The 26,700-nt window shown below is 47.1% G+C and overlaps 1 protein-coding gene across 1 annotated transcript in view; it reads right to left on the minus strand.

Annotated features, from left to right (window-relative positions):
* LOC146182297 (tyrosine-protein kinase transmembrane receptor Ror2-like) overlaps window positions 1-26,700 on the minus strand; it is a 502,076-nt gene that overhangs the window by 105,494 nt on the left and 369,882 nt on the right. The window contains exon 5 of the mRNA XM_084577387.1: window positions 21,447-21,752. Within this exon, the coding sequence (XP_084433513.1) occupies window positions 21,447-21,752 (306 nt within the window). The remainder of the gene's footprint in view (window positions 1-21,446; window positions 21,753-26,700) is intronic.

Raw genomic sequence — 26,700 nt, forward strand, 5'->3', positions numbered from 1 at the left:
ATGTCTATCCCAATGGGGACAATCGCTTTATGGCCCCTGCTAGTGGTAAGAACGAGGCAGACAATAACAAGGGAAGTGGAGTGATAACAAAAAGCGCTCGCGCTAGGCCTGCTGCGGCGGCTCTTGATCAAACATGGAAGTGAATGGCCTAAGGAGTTGCACTGCCAAGAGTAGAAGTACGCTCTATAAAAAGAGAGAACGAAGAACCGACTACAAAAGGGGCTTCTGAATTCGCAATGAGTGACATCCTGCTGGAGAAAGATTTGATGTTGAGAAAGGGTGAGGGTCGCCGGAGAAGGGGTAGGCAGCGAACGCGATGGTTAGATGGCATCCTCGAGGCACTGCGGATGAAGTTATGTGATGTTAGGAAGATAGTGAGAGACCGGAAAGCGTGGCGTGACATGGTCCATAGGGTCACGAAGAGTCGGACACAACTGAACGACTGAACTGAACTGACATCCTGCGGCACGGGCCTGAGTGAATACAGTAGAGGGACAATAAAAAAAATACATATATAATAAGCGAATATGGAACTTCCACATTCAGGTAAAAAAATAGAAAAGCAGAAACATAAAAAAGACGGCGCTCAGTTCTGTCAGACAGAATAAGACCACATAAAGACATAACTAGAAAAGAAAGAAAGGAGAGGGAAAAAAATGGAACTTCCAACCAGTGGCAATAATCTGAGAGGACCACAGCAGCAGTGTATGCAAATGCGGCTGAGGTCTGCGCAGTTGGGTTGAGGTTTAGGGGGAAGAAGAGAGTGGGAACGGGGGACTGGTGAGAATGATTCGGGAGACAGGTCAAAGTGAAGAAGGGGAACCGGGTCTACACAAATGTGAAACGAAACGATGTGCCTCCATAAATTATGAATGCGAGAATAGGCAGAATCGCATGGACGTCGTTACAAACGTGGAATCGAGTTTGCTGACTCGAGTAGGGAGTACTTCATTTATTTATGAACACGCTGCCAGTAAAATAAACTAGTATGCGCACAACATATACATATAAGGGAAGCCAGCGCCGCTCATTACGGCAGGATTAGGATCTGTCGCGCAAGTTAGGTAGCGGAATAAGTAGCGAGGTGCCCTGCTGCGAAATTCGGACGGTGAGGTCACGTAGCGCATACTTCGCGCAATACGAATGCTATTGGGGATGTCACAAAGATTGTAGAGTTATTTCCCACCGTACTACGTTATGCAAAGGCTTTGCAGCACGGTGTGCACCGAAGGACTTGTTATTTCACTTTGCTCAGACATGCCGGAAGCGACGTACTATGTATGCGAATAAGAGCGGCTGAAAGACTAGCGAAGCAGCCAAGGTCCACGGAGAATTAAAAAAAAAAAAAACGAAAAAAAGAAAAAAAAGGCGAGCGGGGGCATGAAACCACATAACGTCACGGAGACGTACGTGCTTGTAGGCGAGACGAGGAACGTAAAAATAACACCGACGTAATTAGAAGCCATTTCAGTTCAAAAAGCCTAACCGTTAATAAGGCACCAAGAGGACATAAAAAAGGGCGTGATAGGAAAAAGAGAGAGAGAGAGAAAAAACGGTCGCAAAACCAGACAAAAGAAATGTTCAAACCTTATAAGAGCTGCAAACAGTACTGAAACATACGGCCAGATTTAAAAAAAAAAAAAAAGAAGCCAAGAAACGATATGCAAGCTCTACGGGGTAGGCGGGAACTGCGGCAACAGGTTGTCGTGCGTAGTGCGAGGTGGGTCCAAAGGGTTCGCGAAGCACCATAAAACACGAGCTATGGGCACAGCGAAGGACAGGCGAGCCGTCATCCCCATCAGTCATCGCAGGCCTCATCAGCGAACCCCCTGCTTGGTGCTTGCACTATCCCCCTCGTTCCCACTTCACTCCCCACATGCGAAGCTTCAATCCACGTATACGCACGTAGGGTTACGCCCTCGACCGTCAGACACTGAAAACAAAAAGGACGTTCTTCCTACACCGCCCCCTATATATATATACACCAAGCGTTCTCCATCCGGTAATTATTATTTTCAGTTTTCGCATGTCCTTCTCACAGGCTTCTTTAAAGCTCAAGCCGGGTTGACCTGTCAGGGCAATAGACATCAAACTTCGTGTCACCCCTTGCCAACGCTCTAATTTCTGTTCAACAATCTTGCCTTCGCTTAACCCCACCAACCCTTCGGCTTTCATGCAACCATTACGCCATTCCATAGGTGCTTTTTTTCTTTCTTATACACGAGTAGATAATAGAGTGCAGCGCATTTTTGCTACCTTGATGAACGGCGGCAGAGGCAGCGAAACACGTCAACGTACTGTGGGCTCTTATTTCCCCCTATGTTTGCTTGAACGGTTTCCCTCGCGTCGTTGATGAGTTTCATCAAATACGTACGCGTGCGTGCGTGCCCCATGCGCGTGCACGGGCGTATGCATGTCAGCATCAGCTGCCCCCACTGGTTCAACCACGTCATCCGATCTCTCCGTCATTCAGTTTCACGACCGAGGCCACCCAACTCCTTTCGAAATCAAATCTGCGCACAAGTAAAACCCTTGCTACTTCGAGGTCCATCCACGCGTCCATCCCGACTATATGACCTCGAAGACTAATTCTCAAGTTTCTTTCCAGACCGAGAGAAAAGTTGTACTTTTACCATCTCCGATGATTATGTGAGGAGTGGGAGCGAACTCTGATACTCCATGATGCTGGCCGGATGCTGGCTATCCGCAGCTGCGGTGAGGAGGTTTGAAATGAGGGTAGGCTTGCAGGCGTCCAAGCGCCCCGAAGTCGCAAGTAAGGAGCCTGTACTCAAGGGCGCTCGCGATAGGCAAGTTGTTGAGTGAAGAGGTATGGTCCTTGGTCAACAGTCTTCAGGTTGCAAGGTTTGTTGTTGCGGAGGGTGTCGAATACTTTACCCTGCACTTTTAAGGAATTACAAAGCTTGCGAGGCTGCATAACCGTCGCACAACACGTCGCCATGTCATCTCTTAGACGAACTGTTGACTTTTTAGAGAGGCTGTATAGTAGCCCAGTTAGTTCTTTGTTTTCTTCCAAGAACGTAAAATCGCCAGAGGCGCCACAGCCGCGGAGGAGAGGGTATCATCTATGCAGGTGTAGCGATCAGCTCCTATGCAGCTTAGGCGTTTTGATTTCATCATCTGCCCTCGCACAACCAGCCGCTTCCGAAAATGGAATGTACAAAGCTCCCCCTGTCCTTTCTTCCTATCGCTCCCCTTTATACTTCCCCTCGCTATCCTCTCCCTATCCCCCCCCCCCCCCTTTTTTTGTTCCCCCGCCGGCCGCCGCTCAGGTGCTTCAGATAGCAGCTGCAGCGGCCGGCAACACTCTTTTCCTTCTTTTTGATTAGTTAATACTAATAAACCACTACAACTAAGTGCGTACTTTGCTTTGCAGTGATAACTAAAAAAATATCTAAAAAAGAAAAGGAAAAGAAGCATCTTTATACTTGGATAGCTTAACTGACTACACAGCACGGACAGCTCAACGCGAGAAAAACACTGCCTCTGATTTCGCATATGGCGCGAAGAGATGAGCCACACAGACTGGTGCAGGCGGGAAAAGGAAGGGGATAGTATTGTTTTGTAGCACCCGGTGCTGTGACAATAGACAGACCCATAGTACAGGGGTTAAGCGAAGTCTGCAAAAGCTGTTTGGGAGAGAGCCAAGCAAGCAGCTCGCGAGTTACCTTAAAAAAAGAAACGCTTCTCATCCAGTCGTAAACAGTGAAAACGGATCTTTTTTCACAGCAAACTGTCCTTGATATCTGAAGGCTATAAGGACCTAGAAATAAAACAAAATTAAAACGAAATACAGAAAAATAAAATGGCTGCGCGCATGATTTCAGGATGGCAAGAAGGAAAATCAACCTACTTTTCGACATTCGATTAAAAGTACGAATAAATAGAGCCTGGATATCAGGCGCAGGAAGATTGAATTTTATAGTAACAGAATGCATATCATAAGATAGATAACAGCTCGAACCTTTTCACTACGTACCACATCATGTCCACGCCGGCGACTACTTATTTCACCGTCATAACACAGTCATAACACAGTCATTCAAGGTTTTAATTTTTACCTACCTAGCTGTCAACGCCAGGAGTCTTACGGTCATGCCGCTTTGGTATTATTATTGTTGTTATGATTTTATATCATTGTCCTTTGAACGGCGCTACGCAATAGACTATTTTCATCTTGCACAAAAAGAAATGTCTGCTTCTTCAAAAACAAGTTATCAGACACCATCGAAGGCCTGTAAGCTGTAAGCTGCACAGAGCAGCTTTTAGCCCTGAAAACCTTCCAATGTGAGCAGGAAAATAAACATTGAATTGCCTCCGCTTAAATATTCGCGGCTGGTTTCCTGCTAGAACGTCCCTTGTTCTTGTGTTGTGTTATGGGGAAGCCCTCCCGGCAGACTAAAATAAAATATGACCGCATGAGAAAGCCCTCAAATATCCTCTCCCTTCTGGAAAACAAAAAAAACATCATAAAAAAGCGGTGATGACGGTCCATTTGTTCGCCAGACGTCGTATAAATTCATTCCCCCCGAGCTGCTTGCCTGCACAAAACCGCCATCGAGGATATTCCTTTTTAGAAAGCCCTGGTTGCATGTATCTTTTAAGCAGAGCACAGCAAACAGCCGCTAAGGGAAGTCAAGCCAAGTAAGGACAAGCAAGGCCCGACATGCAAGACCGCATGACATACCAGCCACATTCGGCTTTCCGGATCATCAGCTCCCTGGTGTCGCTCCATGCGAGCGATGCTTTCCAGACCCGCGTTCAAGACGCACGACGCCCTTACAGTGGTATACAGCCTCACTCGGACTGTGTACGATGCATCATTGGACCGAGACGAGCTCAGGGACGAGACTCGCAGAGGACTAGTTTTGGCTCTTTTGGTTATTTTTTGCGCGGTTTTCTTTTGCTGCAACTACCCCTTGGGAAAAAAGGAGGGGAGAAGAGACACCGACCCGTGTTTCCCTCATTCTCTTTCTACCAACGCGGCATTCTCGGAGTACCCCTTATTTTACTTTACCCCGCAGCGTCGCGGTTTTTAAGCCGACCCGACCGGAGTCGGGACTCTGCTGCGTTGCGCAAATCGCACCGCGCGCAGTCTGATGCATCTGTAGAGGTAAGAGGAACACCGGAGGGAGAAGAAGAAATCCAAAGAAAACAAAAAAACTTTCCAAATCCTGGCACTTTATAGTTTCCTTCCGTTGCCGTAACGGCTGTGATGGGAGAGAGCTCACTTCCTCCCCCTTCCGGCCCGCGCAGAACGGGGCGGCAATGCAAGCTTTAGCAGCAGCCGCACCAAGCGCGAAAAGGAAAAAAATCAAAGAAACACAGAAGTGGTGGTTTTCCCAGTCTTGCCTTAGTTTTCACGCTTCTCTAGGCATCACGTTTAGCATTCCTTGCTTTCTGTTTATGCTTATTTTCCTTTGCCTATTTGCCGTTACTACCCTCTTTTTTTTTTCTTTTTTTTTTTTTTTTTGAGCCTCGTTCTCTACCCTTCCAGTGAAATCACAGACATGCGCAAAGGCCAGCGCCGCCAGAGGGCCCCAAAGGAAAACATGAAGAACAAAACAAAAAGGGCATACGTGAAACAGAAGAATCGGGTAATCGAAAAGAAGGAAGTCGAAAAGAGTGCTCAATCCAGAGCAGTCACAACTTACCCCTAGCCATGCAGGCTCTCAGAAAAGAAGGGGGACTTAAGGAAGTGCACTGGGCGGAGAAAAGGCATCTTATCAGCGTTACATAAATCCGGATTACGTTGGTCGGAACTCAACCGTATTGCTCGCTCACGGCACGTATGCGGCTATCCACGCTACCACTTACCTAATGCAGAAAATTCTGTGAATGCTAGGAACTGAACAGATGAAAAGCAATAAGAAACAAACTATGCATATCGCGTCTGAGCAGTGAAAGTTGCAAACGCTGTCTGGACATATTTGCTTTACAGTCTTCGACAATTAAATCATTTTGAAGAGGACGGTAAGAAAATATTTCAAAAACATCAATTCAATTCAACGACAGATAAATAGTCACTGGCTTATCTAATGGTAAGGCATAACACCCCTAATTTATGAAAGCGTTTCTAGACGAACAAAATCTGTTGAGCGCTTAAGATGACAACGATCCAGTGATTAAGCTTATGCAGGTTAGAAGAAGCCTTATCGTAATAGTTGATCAGTGATGGATGTCTTTTTTTCTGTAATAAATCATACAAAGTCTCTGTTAGGTGCAACGAGTTCGGTGTACCGTAGTTAGAAGTAAGGAAGTCGTGGTGTTAGAGACGTTCACCAAAGCCTCTGCTCGACTGAAAGCGGAATTCGATAACTACTGCGGAAAAAAAGTCACTGTCGTGACCGTCACTTTTCACCAAATGCACGAGACAAAAGCAGAGAAAACAGACGCCGCCATCATGGTCCTGGAGCCCACAAATAGAGCCGACGTGCTTAGAAACATTTCGGCGCACCACAAGGGCACCTAAGATGACATCCATCAGTCTATAACATCATTCTCGCGCACTCCGCGCGACCGCCGAGAGTGTTGTCAAGCCACGAATTCAAGACGGTGACGACAGCGTCAGTGTCCACTCGAATCACTCTCCACCAGTGTTCTCACAAATGCTGCGGCGTTTGTCCAGTTTCTTTGTCCGTGTAAAACTAAGCAGCGCAGCATTTGTGAGAAGATGTTCCAACTAGCTCAATCTCAAGCACTTCTTAACTCCAAGAGTGCCCCGACAGTCGCGACAGACAAAAAATAGGAAACCGTTCTCTCCGGCTCTCAAGATATCCTATAGGCTGCTACCGTGACGGTAAGCTTACTCCTCGTGCGATAGGGAATTGAGCACCCTCAGTTTACTACCACACGACACGTTTGTCTGGACTCCTAGTCACGATTCTGAATCTGTAAATAGATAAGCCTAGTCCGTAGCCTGAGCCTGTGTAAGCCGGGGACCACACACGGCAGACCAGCGTCCCCAGACCGCAGCTCCCCATTCCCATTCAATACTCTACTCTGAAATTATCGGCCAACATCAAGGACTAAAAGTCCTTCCCTCACCCTCCTACCTGAAAGTCTGACGTTGGAGGGGACCATAGCCAGGCGCCGACTACAGTATCAGACATACTGAGACACCTCGAGTTACAACACGGCTTTTTTCCCACAAACTAGCGCGAATACTTCCGCACTGCTTGAAGTTCCCTCCCTATGCCACGTATCGTGGGCCTGTAGACATCACCCAAAGCTTCCACACATCCCTACTCCTCATCCAGAGAGCTGGGAAGCTGCGCAGCTCAGCTGACAACTAATATAGGTGACCAACGTCATCGAGCGGGAAGAACCAAGGCAGCAGCCCTCAGTACTTGAGGCCTGGGCGAAGGACCCCATCCATCTTTTCTTTTTTACTGTGCATATGTCGTTCTTTTTCACCGCCACCACAGCGCTATAAAAATACAAAGGAAATAAGTGCAGAATAAGAGGACACATGCACACCTCGGTCCCGAACCGCTGTCGAGCCGTTGCAGTTTGCTTCGCAGCTATGGAAAAAAGAGAGCACTGAAAGGGAAAGGGAAGAATGACTTACTCCGCCTGAGGAAAGTCACGCGGTAAAGGAAAACGCTTCTCTGCGCTCATGTGCTCACCCGCCCGAGCAATCAAAAGGAGTAGTGGCGGTGCGGTGCGTAAGAGAATGCAGGGTAGAATAGGAAATGGAGAGGGGAAAACATGCTTCGGTCAATGACCCGCCACCACTGCCTTATTCCTTTTCATTCTCAAAGCCACGTTCTTTTCTCACGGAAGAGTTGCTCACATAACACTTACCCATCCGTTCCGAAGATCCGCCGTCATGCGTGTTGAGTGGAAGGGAGGAGATAGCGGCAATACCGAAGGAGAGAAACGAAGGGAGAGGAAGTTCTGGAAAAAGTGGTGGTGCAGTGGCAGTGGTGTTAGCGGTGGCGACGGTGGCTGCAGTCCGCGGAGCATCAGCGAGAGCTTGCTTTGGTTCCATGGCAGGGTAAGGAGACGGAGAGAAGATCGTACATAGAAGAATGTATTGGGGAAAGGAGTGACGGGAGGAGGCCATTCCTAACCGGAATCACGGTTATGCGCCGTTTCCGCGGTACGCACGGCAAAGGGGAAATAAAGAAGAGAGAAAAGGGAAAGTTTGCTTGGGGCGGAGGGACTGGTAAGAAAAAAATGAGAAGCCACCCCGTTCTCCCAGTATATGCTACGCACCCAAGCACAGCGCGGTATTATATACTGCTGTGGGCAGCTAGGTGACGCAAGGAAGTTTGGTGCGACGGTTACTGCCGCTGTCCGGTTAGAAGGCCGGCTCGGGAATGAGAAGAAAGAGGGAAAAGAAGGATGCAGGAAGCCGTAAGAAGAAACGAGTGAGGGTGGTGGGGCATCATTTTCGTGTTTTCGCTTCGTTGGGTCAAGCCGGGGAGTAAACGAGGAGTCGAGGAGAATAATGAGCCGCCAGGCGTCGGTAGAAAGCGCTTGGGGGGACGAAATAAGGGGGAAGAATGAACGGGGCAGGGAATGGGCTGCACTAGAGAAGTTCGAGGGAATTGCTCAGCCCAGCGAGAGAGCATGATTCTCGCTGAGACTCTTACTTGCGTGCAAGGCGAGCACGTATGGTGTGTTCGCAGAGCAGCCGTTACAACACCTGAGTGGCACTTTTTAGCGTTTCCGGCGTTAGCTGCTGGTAGCTCCAATTTTATGGCTGCACGAGAGAATATCGCAGGCATCACACTGTGCAGTAAAATGCAGCGTAGCAATTAAAGCCTACTGATAATGCTAAGCTTGTCGTCATAGTGCGCACGAATTACGACGAAAATAGCTACTGAGCGACCGAAATTCAGATGAAAACTGGCGGGAAAGTCAAAAATAAAGAATTAAGCCTAGATATATAAAAGAAGCTACCAGTCGCAAAAGTCGGCTCGCTTAGAATTAAATAAGCCTCGGCGCATGTTTTAGCGTTTGTATTCATTACTGAACGGCTGAAAGTTGACGAAGACAGCATTCAAGTTAGAGGGCGACAGGCTGGTAATTTATTATGCCAGCAGAAAGGCCAATTTTCCTTTTGCACGCTGTCTGGCGGAGTGTAGTGGTTTAAGGCCCCGGCGACCCCACACCCCAATCGGTGTGCGATTATTTTGAGAGAATTAAGCGTTGCAAGAACACACGATTCGATGAATGAGGCAGATTTGGTTTGTAGTTCAGGATGTTTGTCCAAGGACTTAACCTAGGTAAGAACGTCTAACTTTTAGCTTAAGAACATCTTGCACCGTGCTGTATTTTCATTTTAATGCAGGGAGCGAAGAAAGCAAGGCGGTGATCGCAGAGTGATCTGAAGCAACGGCAGGCCAAGCTGAACTGTCTTTGCCAAAGCGGGTTAGAATCCTGCTCAGGGCCCTAAATATGTTATGTTTCTAACGCGCGATCAACGCGTTAGAGGTAGTTAAAGGCCCCGTTCTTCGGAATATACGGCGTCGGCGTTACTGGCACATTCCGAGGAAAAAGACACGGGGCTAGCATGCCTCTGACAGTTGGCAGGTGACATGTCGGGTCGTGATTAGTCGGCGGGTTGTATGACATCACGAGACCACGTGACACGACCGATTTGGGAGGCGCTGCCGACTCAGGTCCCTCCTTTCAGGTGAGAGGGGCACTTTCGTCGACTTGGTTAAAGTCGGGCTTTGTATCTATGTCTTTCACTTAGTCTGATGGCTCGCGACTTTATGCTAATTAGTATGCGTGAGACATTAGAGAAAAAATTAAGAGCAGGCGGCACAAACAATTGGCCCAATGCTGGTACTATGTTGGTAATGAACTGGTCCCATATTAGACCAAGGTTTAACCAACACAGTACCAATATTGGGCCAATTTATTGTGCTGCCTGGGAGCTAGTGATTAAGCGAGTAGCTAAGTGTGTGTACGACACCGAGCTATCCGCAAGAGAAACCGTGGTCTGGAATCCCTATCGCTGTTACGAATTCCCCTCTCCCTCCCAACTTTTTTTTTTCTGCTATCTAGGTGTCAGGTCGCCAACAGAAGTCCGCCACCAGATTTCTCGTTCTAAAGATATATTTCGCTCTACTAAGCGTTCTAATGCTAAAGGCTCACCAGTAAAGAAATACTGCCACCTCCAATTAATCGCGCAAAGTAAGACCGCAAACTAATTGTAACGCTGGTGCATCATTGATGAAGGCAAATCGTTACCTCCGATTAACTATACAAGAAAACACCGGAAATTGGGTGCAAGTGCTCGCCACGCAAGAAAAAACAATCACCATTAGGGAAAAATGATAAATGCACTGAGTAGATATAGCGGAGACATGAATGGGGCCACGTAAGTATAACGAACGGACGAAAAACGTCCCACAGACGAAAGCAACATCGGTGACATGGAACTTGTAGAAAAAAAAATTTCTTGGCGAAGTTGAAAAATCAAGCGAAAGTATACGTTATTTTGAAAGTACCGCAGAAAAGGCCTTCCTGCTCACGCGCTTTTGTAATTATTATGCCTTTCACTTCTTTCTTTTATGATTATATACCTTCCACTGTTCTCAAGTCTGACTTCTGGCGTTTGCAGCACCAGCCGATGCGCTCACACCCACGGTATTCTAATGATCCCAAGATAACGACGTCGAGATCGTTCGGCCGTTTAATAAACCCCGTCCGTGTCCATTTCTGTTCCTTCGAATGGGCACATACACAGAATGAGCACAAGTAAAAAATAAAATGGTAATAAAAGGCGCTTACATAGCAGGCAGCTCTGCTGCATCAGTGTGGGACAGTGATGAGGAAAGAGTACCACGAAACGAACCTAACGACTCAGCCGGGTCAGGACGTTTAAAGAGGAAGCGAATATTCATCATCGAAATTCCTTCATTATTTCCCGCTCTTTCCGTCCTTGCTGCTTCCAGTGATACAGGGTTAAAAAGTTCTCCACGTGCCTTCCTGGCAATTCTCAAGCGTTAAGGGATTAAAAGCAGGGAGATTAATGCGTGCGTTATGCTCGAAGAAACAAATACGACTAAGCTTCAGGTTCCTAATGATCGTCTCTCCACTGAAAAGTATGAGTGGGGGTCCCATAAAAGTTAGAGCGCATTCGCACTGCGCGGAGTCCCGATTTCTGCAGGCACCAGAAGTGGTCACACACGCGCAAAACGCTTACGCACGAAGCGCAAAAATTAACCGAAGGGTGAAAGCCAAAAAATGAAAGAGAGGATGGCACAACGAAAGATGAGAGTGAAGAAGTTACAGAAAAAAGAAAAGAAAAATGTATACAGAAGGCTTGGCTCAATGATGCGAAAAGGAACAGAAAGAAAAAGGGCATTGTTAACGACGCTGAGAGAAAGGATTGGTTTTATTTTTTATTTATTTTTTTCATGCGCGCTAAGCTTTGTAGGAGGAACAAATCCTGGCGTCTTTTGATACGTTTTCCTCCCCGCTAGCTCCATCATACTTCGCAAAAAGGATGAATTTATATGTAACCTCTCTGTAACGGGCAGGCGGCGACTGGCAGTAATGGACACTTAAAGTTGGCCTTACACAGCCACTATACGGGTAGCGAATACGCGTGCGCAGAACAGTAAGTATCTTGGGCTCGTCCTAAGGGCGTGCGGACGCTGCGAATCCCGGCGTTTTCTCGATCGATTTTGAAGGCGCAGAGTTCCTTTACCGCTAGCATGCTTATAACGTTCAAATGGCCTGGGCGCTAAATATTATCGTCTAACGTTTGTGCATTCGTGTTCATAATCAAAGAAGGCATAAAAAAAATCTCTAAGAAAGCGTAGCTTAACTCCACACTAACGGATGCCACCCCATACTTATCCTTTCCGGCTAACACTGCCGTCAGCCTGTCTCTAAAAGCAACTGTTTCCACGATGTCGACAACAAGCCGCAACATGATATCTGACGTCATCTACTTTATATTTTTATCCTTTTATTTTTCTGAGTACGGAACGCAAAGCTTTTTTTTTTATTATTTTTCATCGCTACATATTGCACGTCTCTCCACGCATGAGGAGATTTGTTTTTTTAATGAGCAAAATTCAGAAACCGAAACTATGTCATAATTTCTCTTTTATTCAACGCCTAATCATAATTCTTACATTTAAAAAAGCAGTGTGGATGAATTGTGTCTCGTAAAGCCTAGAAAGCGTGCACGCAAATGTTATACGTAAGAATCCCGCCAATGAAAGGTGGCCGGCGTAGCCGGGATTCCGCCTGGAGCGCTGCTGTCGAAGTATAGTACATCTACATAGTGTTCTGCAGGCAAACGTCACAGAGGCTCAAGCGCCAGCGAGGTGGGTACGATCTGAACCCTTCGTTTCGCGACAAAACCTAATGCTTAATTCACAGGCACGGCTTGTTTGGCCGAATGGACACCACAGTATCTCGCAGTAAACAATTTCGTGCTTAAACAGCAGTTTTGAATGTCGCACTCCGACAAACACAAAAACTGTCAGCATGGTTAAGACTCGGCAGTTTCCTGTATTGCAAATCACGATATATTGTACCTACTGCGGAAGACGCGAGAAATGTACTCAGGATGCCAATTTTGCGTACGAAAAGAACATAGTCGATTAACGAGCTCCCCTGCGACGCTCGCTCTTCACTAGACAACAATTTCCGCAAATTCAACCCCGCTGATTTCACTAGGCTAGATGATTCTTTTTTTTTTTTTTTATGCGTCACAGCATCTTGCTGCTTATGAACGGTAACATGCACGTCAGTGCCGAGAAAATGAGAGACAGCGTGCACAAAGGACAGCGAGCGAAAAGGCACTAACTTTATTTATCGAGAAAATGCCAACTGTGTCTGACGCCGATCTTACCGAGAATGTGTTCATAAAAGATAGAAATAACGCACGGATTTATGTCGACTTACTAAAGTATACGTTTTCAGTGCACGTACCATTAAAATATTATTAATCGTATTTAATGTATGGTACCATACGCAAATTACAGGTTAAGGTATCCCAACTTCGTATTTACTCAGGCGAATTACGAAGGCATTTTCTTCGTTGTTATTAAAATCGACTGTGAGCTTTTCTCGAATGCCACTTTAGCGACGGAGATAGTTGGCGCGAGCTACTATAGGTCCCAGCGGCCTGCTAAATCCAACGCAGTTTGCAGCTTCGACCCCTGCCAATCCATCTACATTTTCCCGAAAGATAACCGCAGAAACGCCGGCATGCTGATACTTCTGTCCACAGTGGAGAAGGTCAGACGAATGAACTTATCCAGCAACCATCCACAACGTGGTATGGGTCACATCCTCGAATACATACTGATTTTGCACGTAAACTTTCACTGACCAACTTATCACATTTCTGCGATCGCGCACTAGAACCCATGCTGTATTTTTTATTTACTTATACAAATACCTCACAGGTTCCAAACATGGAACATTGTGTGAGGGGGAGGGGTTACAGTGTATCAAAAGGAACAATGGTACATAGCTTAAAATACAAAAGTTAACAGTAATACAGGACTGGAACTGCAAATAAGTATTAGAGCATGCATGGGAAGTAATAAACCGATGATTATGACATTATACAATAGTTAGCGGCATTGGACGAAATCAACCTGTACACAGTGAACGCAATATAAAAAAGTTATTCTGGCTGCAAAAAGGTACTCAATTCGTTTTTGAATTTTAGTGGGTCAGATATGTTAGCGATGCGTTCGGGAAGACCATTCCAACCCTTTATAGCCCGTGGCAAGGCAGAGAAGTTAAATGTATGTGTTCGGCCGAATAGACGTTGAAAACTTATATTATTATTCAGGCGGTGGGAGGTGCGAGTCGATCTAGTAAGTGGCACTGTTGATGCACAACTACGGGATATTATTCCTAGAATACAAAAGAGCAGCTCGAACCAAGCGCCGCAGGCAACTGTTGATCGAAAACGCGTGTCAGAAGCCCATTCCTACAAACAACAATGAAACAGCCAATTCGAAGCACTCAAAGCTAATACTTTCCGGCATTAGTCGGTCGGAACGAACAATTCGCGCACGCTGCAGCACTCACAACTCGTTGTACTGAGCGAGCAAACAAAACCCAAACGAGAGCCGACAGCGCGCAGTTGAGGCAGTGAGTACAAGCACTTCACTCCGACGGGATTATGGATTTCCCGGAAGCTCTTAGCCACCGGGCCAGAGGGCCTGAACGCGTAAGCCGATTTTCATTCGAAGCTTCCGGCACCCGAAGTGTGCCCCAACCGGAACAGAGGCCAGCGCGCAAGCATCCACGCAAAGAAGGCGGCGGTAGATGAAAGTTTATTTCTTCTCCCTATCTTTCTATCAGGAGAGAAAGGGGAAAGAGAAATGTTTCCAGCTCTTCTCACAACGCGTGCGTACTACTGCGCCAAGCTGGAGGCGAAAGCGTGGCGCCGAGACAGCGGGATGAAAAGCAAGCACACAACTGGGACAAAGACAGGGGTGGAAGGAGTGAGAGGGGGAAAGATACAAAGAGAAAGCTCTCGACGCTTACTTTCTCAGAATGCTTCACCCATTTCGACGATTTTCGAAAGCTCGTTAGGGATAAAGTTCATACGCGGCCGCGCGATGAGCAAACGTGTTTGCCACGTGCATAGCCACGCAACGGGACGTCGCCGTCGAAACGAGCGAAAACGTCAGGCTTCTAGAATAGGCTGTGCAGAGCCAGATTTCCCAGTCTTCGAGTTACAATTGTAACCGTTCAATGAGCAGCAACTTATTGCACCAAGAAAGGCACATGGAGTAAGCATAACACATTAAGCATTAATAATTAACAAAAGCATTACACATTACATTAAAATAAGCATTAAACGAGCATTACAGTTCCGAAAGTGAAATGCTTACGGGTGAGGTTTTTCGAGATGTATCGAAGTTTTTCTGCTAGAATTGTATTGGGTGCCGTGCTCCACATGCCATTTGAACCGCGATGCGTAACGCGGTGTCTGGATTAATACAAGTGGATGTACACCTATCGTCGGCTCGTATCCCTGTCGCACGCTAGCCTACAGCTGGACTACCAGTTGTATGCTGCCAGAAACTAGAAATATTTCGACCCCACCCAGAAGAATGTACGACACGCGGTTGAATAAAGACCGGTTCACATGCAAGCGATTGAACTAACTCAGCGCCGAACGGCAGCGACGGGGATTTCCAACTTCTTGGAGCTGCGTCGCTCTCGCCCCTCCAGCCGCCGCGACAGCTCAAAACAGGTGTCGTGTCGCAGCGGCAGATATCGCGAGCGTTTTCACTTACATGTGAAACAGCATTAACAAGTTCGATATTAATATAGGGTAAAACTCGGCCATATTGACACGTGCATTAGAGCTAGAAGAAGAAGGAACGAAATGGGACGAAGTAGAAGACGTTGAAGTGCTCGCCCGTTCCTGTTGCCCGCGTTCCTGATTAATCTGCCCTCGTTCAGCGGTTACAGCAATTCTTTAGTGTAACAACCGTTACAATATGAAGGTTGCCCAGTGTCGTGCATACATATACGAACCACATGCTAAGGATTGTTGATGTGGCGGGGGCTTCAGTCGCGGGTGGGTCTGGATGCATCCTGTGATGTAGCGTGGATGATCGGCTCGTTGTGCGCGCCATACGGCGGCTTGATGACATTACTCTATTTGTGTTAACGTCGCTGCGAATTTTATGGCCATCTCGCGAGCATGGACGATGCCACTGGATTTTCTTGCAATAGGACTAATGCAATGCTTCCGCATTCAAACCGCGACAGCTGCTCGGCGTCGCGGGGACACGTGGAAACGCCGCCAGCCTCCCAGCTGCATGCCCAGACTTCAAAGTCGTCCCAGGACCATCTCCACCCAACGAAATTTGGATGTACAGTTGTGTCCGAATCGGGAAGGCGAAAAAAAAAAAAAGCAACGTAGAGCACGTCTATAATAAACACACACACACACACACACACACCAAAAAGGTTTCCTCCTCCCTATCTTCCTTTCTGTATCCTTCAAAGCCAATATACGAGAGCCGGGTTACAGATAGGGTTGCTGCCGGTTCGAGGCGCGCTTTCAAAAGCTCCCAGCCGCACCGCGCCAGACTCTTTGTGCCTATATATATATATATATATATATATATATATATATATATATATATATATATATATATATATATATATATCGTTTATCCGACCAAATCTGGCTCCCAATTCGACGTTGGGAGTCCCGGCTTCCACACGAACGCAATCTATCCCCCCTTCCCTACCCACCCATTCCAAATCCCCTCATATCAGCCAATTCAACCCACACACGCGCCGCTATTTTATTGTTACTCGCAGCGATAGATGTCCGGGCACAGAGTCGGGCGCTCTCTAGCTCGAAAAACAAGTGACAGTTATTTCGGACACGTTTTCGTCAAACAATCTGCGGTTTTGTTCAACGCTGGGTGCTATTTATAGAGACCGATAGGAGCCTGTCAGTTCGAAACCATGACACCATCCAATGGCAAAGAGCGGAAAAATCAATTTAATATTTGTATATACTTTATACGGTGGTCTCTTCAGTGCCAGCTAGTTTTGGTACGAGAATGGAGGAGGAACTCCCTCTCTTAACATTTGCGTTGGGGCACCTCTATTTACCCCTAATGCATAACGGGTGATAATAGGTCACGGACAATAGCTGGCAGTGATAACGTTCATAGCCTCTAGTTTAAACTTTTCGTTTTATCGACAATAGTCCAGGTGACAGTTTCTCAGATAATATTCAGAAGTAAATAATACCGCTGTCTCTCAGGAATTGCGAAGCCTCGAACCGATTGTCTATCGACTCGAAGGCACTCTTTCATTGTTCATGCACTTGAGTAATTCACCCACCCCGCCTTCAATTACTTTCCTGGTAGTAAAATATTTATTTTGAAGAAATTTTTTTACGTCGTAGTGGCCTGTCGGTATGACCCGAGAGGTGAAGAAACTGCCATATTAATGCCCCTGGTGAACATAATTGTCGAGGCTTAAAATGAAACTGCCATAATGAGAGGCAGTTTCATTTTGAGCCTCGACAATTATGTTCACCGGGGGCATTTGTAACTGCGAGGGGCTTTAGTAACCGCGACTTCGACATTGATAGGGCCCGGATAATATGGGGGACTTCGCGATTTGGCAAAAACCATCAAATGTACGCAAGTGCGCGCAAAATTAAACAAAACGAAGAAAATATTCAACATCTCTGCAACATGCGTGATCACTTGAACTGCACAGTTTGCGATCGTTGAACGGTTCACTGGAAAGCCTTCTACGAGGATGTCATGTATCTTCGGCAGCTTGATCAACGACGGAAGATGTTCACTGATATAACACTGCGCACTCTGAATCTGTCCTCTATACTGACGACTGCACGAGACTATTCAAAGGTTAAACGAAAAGTGTTGGAAATCGCCGAGCACAAAAAGTTATAACAAGCACTTCAAACCCTTCAAACACGAAATGACCTCGAAGGTTACAGGCGTTAATCCCTTAAACACCACCTACGTTGCCACCATTATTAGTTCCTAAAGATGCAACCCACTATTTATCCGGAGGAATCAACACCCCATGTTAGTTTCCCGAAAAAAAAAAAAAAAAAGAGCACATCTCGGCAAGAAATAAGGGGTGCATCTGGTCCGTTTCAGGCTTTCGTTAACGGCTCAAAACTATCAGTACATCCCTACATACAGCCACTAAGGCGTGGGAAGTCTATAACATTATTTAGGGACCCTACAGCCGTCTTCAACAAGACTGGATACGTTGCCTACAATTCTGGCTCAACTAGGCCTCATTTAGGTAGTTTTTATCAGATGCTGATGAAGATTGTGTGCGGGAAATCTCAAACATACAACTATCTCAGACGCAAATGCATCAAGGTTCAGTCGCTTCTCCGTAACTTCCGAAGCTACGTTTCAGCGTGCGGCTCACAACGCCAGCGCTGGCGTCGCTCAGGCGCTGAAGTCACATACAAGCTGGGCAACAATTCCGCGTCACAAGCACGCAGATACGCCTGAGCCTCGATGCGCTGCGCGAATCGTAGCGTAAGACAATGAGCCGTATATGCTGAGGCGACAGCTTCGGCCGAACGGCAGCAACAAACGACGCAACGGCAATAAAAGCCATCAAACAAGTGAACTGAGTATCAAACACAAACACAAAATGTAGTCTGGCGGCTGCACTGTCACCGTAACAAAGCCTGGAACCTCCTCTTCGTTTCGGGTCCAGCCTTCACAGCACGAACGTCGCGGCGCCCAGAAGAGGGGGCCGCGCGTGGTTACGACGAGTCTCGCCCAGGAGGAACCGAGCCGCCAGACAGGGCGAATGATGAGAGTACAGTAAATGCGTTTCCATACAAAAGGGTGCGCGCGCGAAGCGAGGAGCAAGCGGAGCGAGAATGAAGACGCGCAAAACACCATGGCTCTGTCGCGGTGGCAGCGGTTGCAGCAGGGATCGACGCTTCAAGAATTCCACGCGACAGGCGCGGTTCCCTCTTTTTAGTTCGCGCTCTCGCATCTCCCTCCCCTACTCACGACTCCCGTTGTTACACCTTCGTTCCTCCAGCGTCTGTTTCTTTCTTTTCTTTCTCCTTTATTCCTGGTTTCCACTGGGAGCCAACGTCGTAATCAGCTAAGATTAATTAGGCACCGCGCAACGAAAGACGGCCGAAGAAGCAGGCACGATGGCAGGCCGGCAGCAAGTGGAAAAGAAGCGTAACAGAGCCGGGCATATGCGCGCGCCGCTCCTGTACGATGTTACCACTTCTCCTCATCCTCGTCCTCCTCCCTTTTCTCCCCCTTAGAAGATCCCTGTCCCGGTCGCATTCAGCGCAACCGGGAACTCTGCCCGAGTACAGGGTTCGCGCACGGGTCCCCGGGGCGCCAGGGGCAAAAATTCGTAATTTAATTCTGTCCCATTAGAAAAGAGCGGGAGGTCACGTGACGCTTACAGCGGAAAGAAGGAAGACAGGGAAAAAGCGCAAGGAGAACCTGTTACTTCCCTCCTTATCCCCGCTGTCATCCCCGTTTCCTGCGACTCTTCCCACTACTGCGGACGTGCTTAGGTTTGCTCTTTTACCGAGACGGCAGACAAGGGACTACTTCCCGAACTGAATGAACCCTGCGATAGGGAACAGCGGTAGAGGTGAGGAAGCTTGAGGCGAAGTGGGGCTGGAAAGAAAAACCCGTGGGACTCGTACCCGACATTCCTTCCCTCCGCCTCCACTCGACGCGCCCGTCATCTTTTTTTTTTTTTTCTTTTCTTGCCGCTACGGGCCTCCATCACTATCCCTCCCGGTTCGTTTACTTTTCTGGCTCCGCACGGGCGAGACGTACGATAACGTCGGTGCGCGTCGTTGTGAAACCTAGCGTTACGCCGATTTTTCGTGCCCTGCTTGTTCAAATGCTACGCTCCATTGAGACCAGAAGGCTTTCAGGGAACCACGCGGGCGTAACGATCGGTATATAGCACTTTAGCGTTTACGCTCGTGCTTAGCTTATCATACACTGCGCCCAAGCCGGCCGGAGGCGATAAGCGATTGTATAACGCACACATGCAACCAACCAACCGTTGATAGAATAAATCCCCGGTGGCTCATACTGATTTTAATAAACTCCCTGAGCTACGAGAATCTCAGCTGTATAAATAGTTTGTTGCGTAACAAAACAAATAAGCCAGTCACTCAAATGAAAAAAAGACGAAAGTATTTGTTGCAGTTCCAGGGCCGAAAAGATTGATTGTTTTTTTCTTTCTTAAAAGCCGCGGATAGTGTGAAAAAAATAGTGTAAAGCAGATCTAATGGACAACCGATTCGGGATGAAAGCGGCTGATTATAGACTCTCTGCACCATATGATTTATTCTTGGGTCTAGAAAAACAGCATGACACCTGTGAGCTCGATGCTGAGAAATGCTGAGAAATGCTGACCCTCGGGCATCTTGCATAATTAAAGAAAAAGAAGAAATTGGCCCTTGATTAGCTTCGGTTAAACCTCCCTGCTGAAAAACGAAAAGTTCTACAGGGCAATAACCTTACATTTTCTCACACAATCCCATCAAATCACATAGACTTTCATACGGCGCACATTATCCTAAAATACCTTCCATAATTTATGTTAATGTACAAGAAACTATGAGATCTTACACAATTATATGCGACCTGTATGTAATTTCTTACGCGAATTGAGTGAGACTGTGTGAGAAAATGTAAGGTTATTGCCTTATACAATTTTTTCAGTAGGGCTTGTATGAAGCGAGAGCTGAAGCATGGGTACACATGATAAAGCTATTTATTTCCCGGGTTTTTCTTTGGTTATGGCTATGGAGAGCCGGTGATCCGTGAAGTTAGTTTTGGTTTGAACTTGGCGTATCCGTATTGCCATGCAGTCACAAACGCGTTAAGCTACTTCCCACGTCAGTTGACATTTGACACTGACCGTTACTTCGACCTTGACCTTCGGTGGGAACACAAGCGGCGTTTACATGGACCCGACATGTGCGGGTTGAGTTGAGTTATCGGGTCGAAAACCGGTTATCGGGTTCATGTAAACCCCGTTGGGTCCGGCCAAGAAGACGACGGGTCGAGTACATTCAACTTGCGCGCAGAGGGTGGGTTGACTGGACTCGACTTCGCTGCAGCAAGCATGTAAACGCTGTCGAGTTGAGTAGGGGCACAGCGAGAGAGGAGAAGAGTATGGAAAACGCTAGAGATGCGCGGGAAAAAAAACGGAATCTGGTGCCGTCTACTAGTTGTTCGCCTCGACGCGGGGCGCCGCTGTAATTGCCGCTCATCCAGAGCCGGTTCTGCGCTCGTCGGGTCGGGTTCATGTAAACCCGGTAGGGTCGAGTTCACCCAACTCAACTCCCCAACTCGACCCTCCGCTGTCGGGTCCATGTAAACAGGGCTACAGCTATCCAAAGTGGTCGCGGCTTAAGTTCCAAAGTTGGAAAGTTTAAAGGTCATCGGAAGAGAAGATGACCTTGGCTTTACCTCGCGTAGTGAAGCTATCGCTTCAAAAATTAGCGAAAACTTTAGCTGTGTCCGCTCGTGCCGACGCCGCGTGCACACCGCACGTCAGGTACACTAGCTGCGACTGTCTAAAAAAAATTTGCCGAACATCGCGAATTTCGGAAAATGCGTAAATGTTGTCAACTGTTTTTATATCCGTAGCCCCATCTCCTTTTTTTTTTTCTTATCCCCTTCGTTCCCATCAAGTTCAAGCTGTCCGGTCACTGTGGGACGGCTACAGTGCCTTGTTTTCTCTTAACAATTTAATAAACTTTTCCAGCACGTTCTTCGCGTCTACAGCTATATGCTCTGACCCTACCATTCACCTCCGGCGGACGCAACACGAACCGGAATCACCCTGAAATATTGAATTTGGACTGGAACCGTAGATACCAGCTTTTGGCAGTTACGTCGGACGTTTATAAGAAGACACGGACACGACGAGGAGCTCACCGTGGACGACCAGATGCGCGACCTCGGAGTAGGCGACTCCGTGGCCGTTCCTGGCGCTGCAGCGGTACGAGCCGGCGTCGGGAGGTTCCACTTCGAGAAGCAGAAGCCCGCCGTCGTCCAACAGGCGCCACGGAGAAGAACCCTGTCCGGCCAGGCTGCGGCCGTCTAGCAGCCACAGCACACTGCTGCCACCACCGCTGCTCCCCGGTCGACCGGAAGACGGAGGGGGCTCCACTAGGCACGGTAGAACCACGCGAGCGCCTCTCAACACCGTCCGATTCCGGGGACCCTCCACGATCACGGGCTCTGCGCAGACACACAAAACAAGGAAGAAGATGCTCATTTATCTGCAATAACCAAGGCGCATCACAGATCAGGTCCACCAACGGGCTTGGCAATGAAGGTAGGATGAACCAGCCAAAAAGACGCACACAGGAAAAACAAAGGAGCATGACGGGAAAGAGACTGTAGTGCAGTGCAGGAAAGACACTGCAGAGAAAAGAGAAAGTGCCTTTGCTATCTGCTTCTCTGTTTTTCCTGTGTGCGTTTTTTTTTTATGGTTCATCCAGTCCTCATGAAATGCACCATCTAGGCCAAAAACGCGTTCTAGAGGCTTTACAATGTACAGCTTTCACAAAAACGTTCACAGAACACACAAAGAAATCTGGACATCGCAATGCATCTCACTGTATGCACCAAAGTTGTTGAGCAGGTAAGCACGTAAGAACTTTCCCGCTCACTCCCTACAACCACAAGAGCGCCGAGAATGTTGTATAGGTGCTACGGCTGAGGAAAAAGCCTTGTGGACTATGAACTGTGATTATACGCCGGTACACAGAGAACCATGTCGTCTGTGCACCACGCACGACCTGTCAGCTGCACGACCGCACTCAGGGCCTCAGATCGCACAGTTTTTGGTAATGACGCAGTATTTGGTCATATTTAACGCATGTTTTTAAAAGAAGAAAATTACGTGAGTAGTAGCAGGAGAAAAGATTTAGTTCAGGAAAATTGATTAGTGTGAGTGCTAAGGCGTTTATCCTACAGATTTCTCAACACGCTTTCAAAGAATAGCCGGGCAAGCGAGAAAAGAAAAACAAATAGTTCAAACAGATATACTACACCGACCAAAAAATACACTCGTGCACGTGATTCCCAAAACAATGAAACAAGCAGCTGCAATCACTTCCCCTCAGACGTTACGTTAATGCACCGTTGCAAATACTTAGTCTACTATGCAAGTGCAGCAACCAATAAAGCACAAAAACAAAAACAACCACTTTTCTAGGTACAGACACTAGAAGCTACTTCCCGCTGATGATGCGTAAAATTCGCGTCACATCAATGTAACCGCCGGACAAGAATGGAAAGCCTGGACGAACAAAAGCTAAGCTCTTAATACATTAAAGATGATTAACAAAATCACCAATAGAAACTCACACACAAAATATGGTTATCTTGAAGAGCCGTGGACAAGGCAAAAGTCAGGAATACGCCAACAACGCTGCGAAATTGGCACACTTCACCTTCATCGCTGCGTCTCTCGGTTCCCAAAGCCATCAGACTGATACACTGTTCTTTAGGCGAGAGGGAAACCTCAAGGGAACTATAACTCCGTCGTCAAATCATCGAGCGACACCTCGTCGACAAGTGAGACATTCATACCTCTTCCCCGGACTTAAACATCTGCTTGGCATCCTAAACACCGAAAACATGCTGTTCCGATCTTAACTGTCGGCTGGCCACTACAAAAGCATGTAATTCCGCATTAAACCTTTCGACGCCGACAAAACATACAGCCGAAGAGGAGAATGCAATTAAACACAAAGCAAATAGCCTTCGCGTTATCAGCTCCAGAAAAAACTCGTATTCATCAGTAGTGTTCACCGAACGAAACGAGCGCTCGGGCGGAGATACATCGTCAGCAGGAGCGCAGTGAAAAAAAAAAAAAAAAAGGAAATGAAACGGGAATAAGGGCAGAAGAGGAAGCGCGGGGCGATGTAACTGTTCCCGTCTATTTTCATCACGGACCCCGCACACGGGAGGCTCCGTCGTGAACGTCGGGACCAGAGGCGGCTGCAAAACGCTGATTATAATTATGGCAGAATAGCACCACCGGAAAGAAAAAGGGGGAAGGGGCGGAAAATGGGGAAACGGGTAAGAATGCCGAGGTATTCCGGGGGTCTTCACGGAGCCCTCGCAACCCTTCCCTTCCATGCTCCGAATGCGTTAATAACAAACCTCATCTTGGTTTATTGCCGTCCGCTCCTTTCCCTCTTTCCTTTTTTCCTATCTTCCCTTCAATATATTTTCATTTTCTCCCTTCTCCCTTTACATTTTCACCCTCCCCACTCCTTAGCACGGGACGTTGGCAAATCAACGACTGGTCGCGGTCGCTCGCCAAACGAGAACGCGGTGCAACTCGGCGCGTTCGCGGGTCCGTCCGAAGTCGTTACGAGTCGCAAATTATAGGGGAAGAGCTGGGATTTGGGACAGCGCTAGCAGCGAACCACGGGAGCTGCTCCCTACAAGGTTGTTTTCAGGAGGAGCGCGCCAGAAGACTCACTCAGCACGAAGTTGAATGCAGTGCACACAATGCGCCGCAGTAAAACGCGCGGTTTACAACGAAAGGCTCGCTCAATCGACGGAACCGACACGTTCTCAAAGGGCGCTTGTCTCTCGTACTGTTGCTGCCTGGCTGCATTAGTGGAACTGCTCGGGCGTCCGTGTTCCAAGGTAAAGATATCTTAACCAAGCAGCAGTAAATATACCCGGAGAAAAAGAGGCTGAAGCAAAGGTTACAAGCACTAGTCAGAGGAGTCTGATCTGTGGAATCTGCACAGCACTTGAAAAAATATGTATATATATTTGTTTCGTCGATAAACCTTCAACTTCAATGTAAATAATAAGCGGAACTGCCTTCAAATAAAATATAGAGCCTTCGAAAATTTTAAATAAGAAAACAAAGGCGGACTTGAAACAATGTTCCGAAGAAGATTGTACAAACAATTTCTGAGTAACTTTAATTTGCAAACTACTTTGTGAAAGAACAGCGCGGGCTGCTAGTTTGCTGTCAAGGAACAAAAGCCGCACGAGGAAACGGAGCCGATATTGCAGGACTCCACACTCGTAATGCATGCACGCAAGTGTGGCGACGTTGGAAGCGTAGCTCATTTACACCCTAATGGTGAGCGGAGGGCGAACTGGAACAGGACCGCCTTGCGCACACGAAGGGCTGCAGTTTCTACGAGGAGAATTTGGCTGCTGCACAGGACAACGCGTCGGCGTTACCGCGCGCGCGGACGGAGAGGAGATTTACGAAGTGGAGGAAAAATTTGAGCACTGGCGGAGCTCAAGGAAAAACAAAAATTCTTTAAACACGCGCAGAAAGAAGGGGGCTATGAAAATTAGTTAATTTGGTGCCTTAATCTGCGTGCCGTATAACAACGGGGCGAGCGCATGAAGCTTTGACTTTGAAGAGAAGAGATCAGAAATCTTATTGTGGATTTTCAAAGCTTTAATGGTTTGGTTTGGCCTGGTTTGGTTTGTAGGATTTAACGTCCCAAAGAAACTCGGGTTATGAGAGACACCATAGACGCCATAGTGCAGGGCTCCAGAAATTTCGTCCACTTGGGGTTCTTTAACCCCAGGTGATCAAAATTTCCTGAGCCTCCAATGCTCGACGTGTATATACATTTCTCAACTTATCTCAACTTCTATACAAGATAGAGCTGATGGTTTGCGCTTGTTCATTAAACACAGAATATCAAAAAGGCTATCGTTTCGTGGAATACATCTGAGATTTATTCCAGATCAGGCACGTTGAATAGTCAACATTTTCCTCCAGCAAGCAGTTATTGATTCATGCAAAAGCAGTCGGACCTTAAGCAATGAAGGAACTTCGAATGAACTGATTTTTTTTTTTTAAACGAGCCCCGTAAATAAGCGCTTGCGAGCTGCTACTTTTCTCCCTTTTATGCTTTTTTTATACACACGAACACGGCTTTCTGACAACTATGAACTTAAAACGTCGGTCACAACTAAGGTTGCACTTCAAAAAATGGCTGCCACGGGCTAAAGCTCAGTTACACGGCTTTAAGAACTCTGCAATAAGTGGACTAGATATAGGAACTTAAAGCGCTCTATGATACCAATTAGAATGACGAACGGGCAGATAGTTGGTGAAGATTCATACGGGAGTAAAAATCAGCGCCAGAAAACACGGACACCACGAACCAGAAGACGAACAGAAAAGACAAAGATAATCGTAACAAAAAGAAAATTTGTAACACTTAAATATATGCATGCGGGTAAGGGACGTAAATCTAAAAAAAAAGACCACAAGCCAACACGTGTTTCTAACCATTTCAAGTTTAAAAATACAAACTCATAAACACGCGAGTGAAAGGTGGAGCTGCTGGCGCAGTCATTCGTACCTCTCCAGACTTGCCAGACTTCTGAAATCTCCCTCGTTATGTGATCCCAATGACAGAGTAAAATGTTCTCATCAAGAAAAAGAAGCTTGCACCGTGTGTTTCTTTTTAACTTTCGAAATTTTATACTTCTTTCAACCTCTGCAGACCTCATGACGCACAATGTTCTGACAGGTATGAGCTTTCCAGGTTATCTAAATTAAAAAAAAAAAAAAAGAAAAACGCTCTTGTAGCCACACAATGACACGATGGCCTGCTAGACGATTAATGCCGGTCTCACAGCAATGGCGTTTTGAATAGTAATATTAACTTAATATTACCTTACAAATTACATAGCATGTCATGTGCCAAACACCACACCCGATGGCTCGCGCTTAATGGATTGTACCCTTCCGTTGCTGATGGATAGAGAAAAATCCTTCCAATCTTTTTCGGTGCCGAAAAAATTAACACGTATTCCGCACGTCGGACTCGCATATCTCAGCCTATGGGACAACTTCGTATGTACAGTACGATAGCAGCCTTCTGCGCTAAGGGATTATCAGCACGACGCTTCCACTTCGCTGTCTTGGGATTTTTCGACAAACCTTCACACACAGAAGCAACAACGTCTTGCTGGCAACCTGCTGCTGCTAATCATTCGCATACAATTCCAGAGCTAAAGATCGACTGATGATGGAGAAATGACGCGCAAGACATGCAAATTTTACGACTTGTGGTGGTAAGCTCAGCAAACATGCTGTACCCTCACCTTCTTATGGACACCAAGTAATTGCAAAATCCCTGTGTCCGGCACCCCACGAGAGAACTACAATCCCATG

This window comes from Amblyomma maculatum, chromosome 8 (assembly GCF_055883805.1).
Source record: "Amblyomma maculatum isolate TAMU_Amacu chromosome 8, ASM5588380v1, whole genome shotgun sequence".
In the NCBI taxonomy this organism is placed as follows: domain Eukaryota; kingdom Metazoa; phylum Arthropoda; class Arachnida; order Ixodida; family Ixodidae; genus Amblyomma; species Amblyomma maculatum.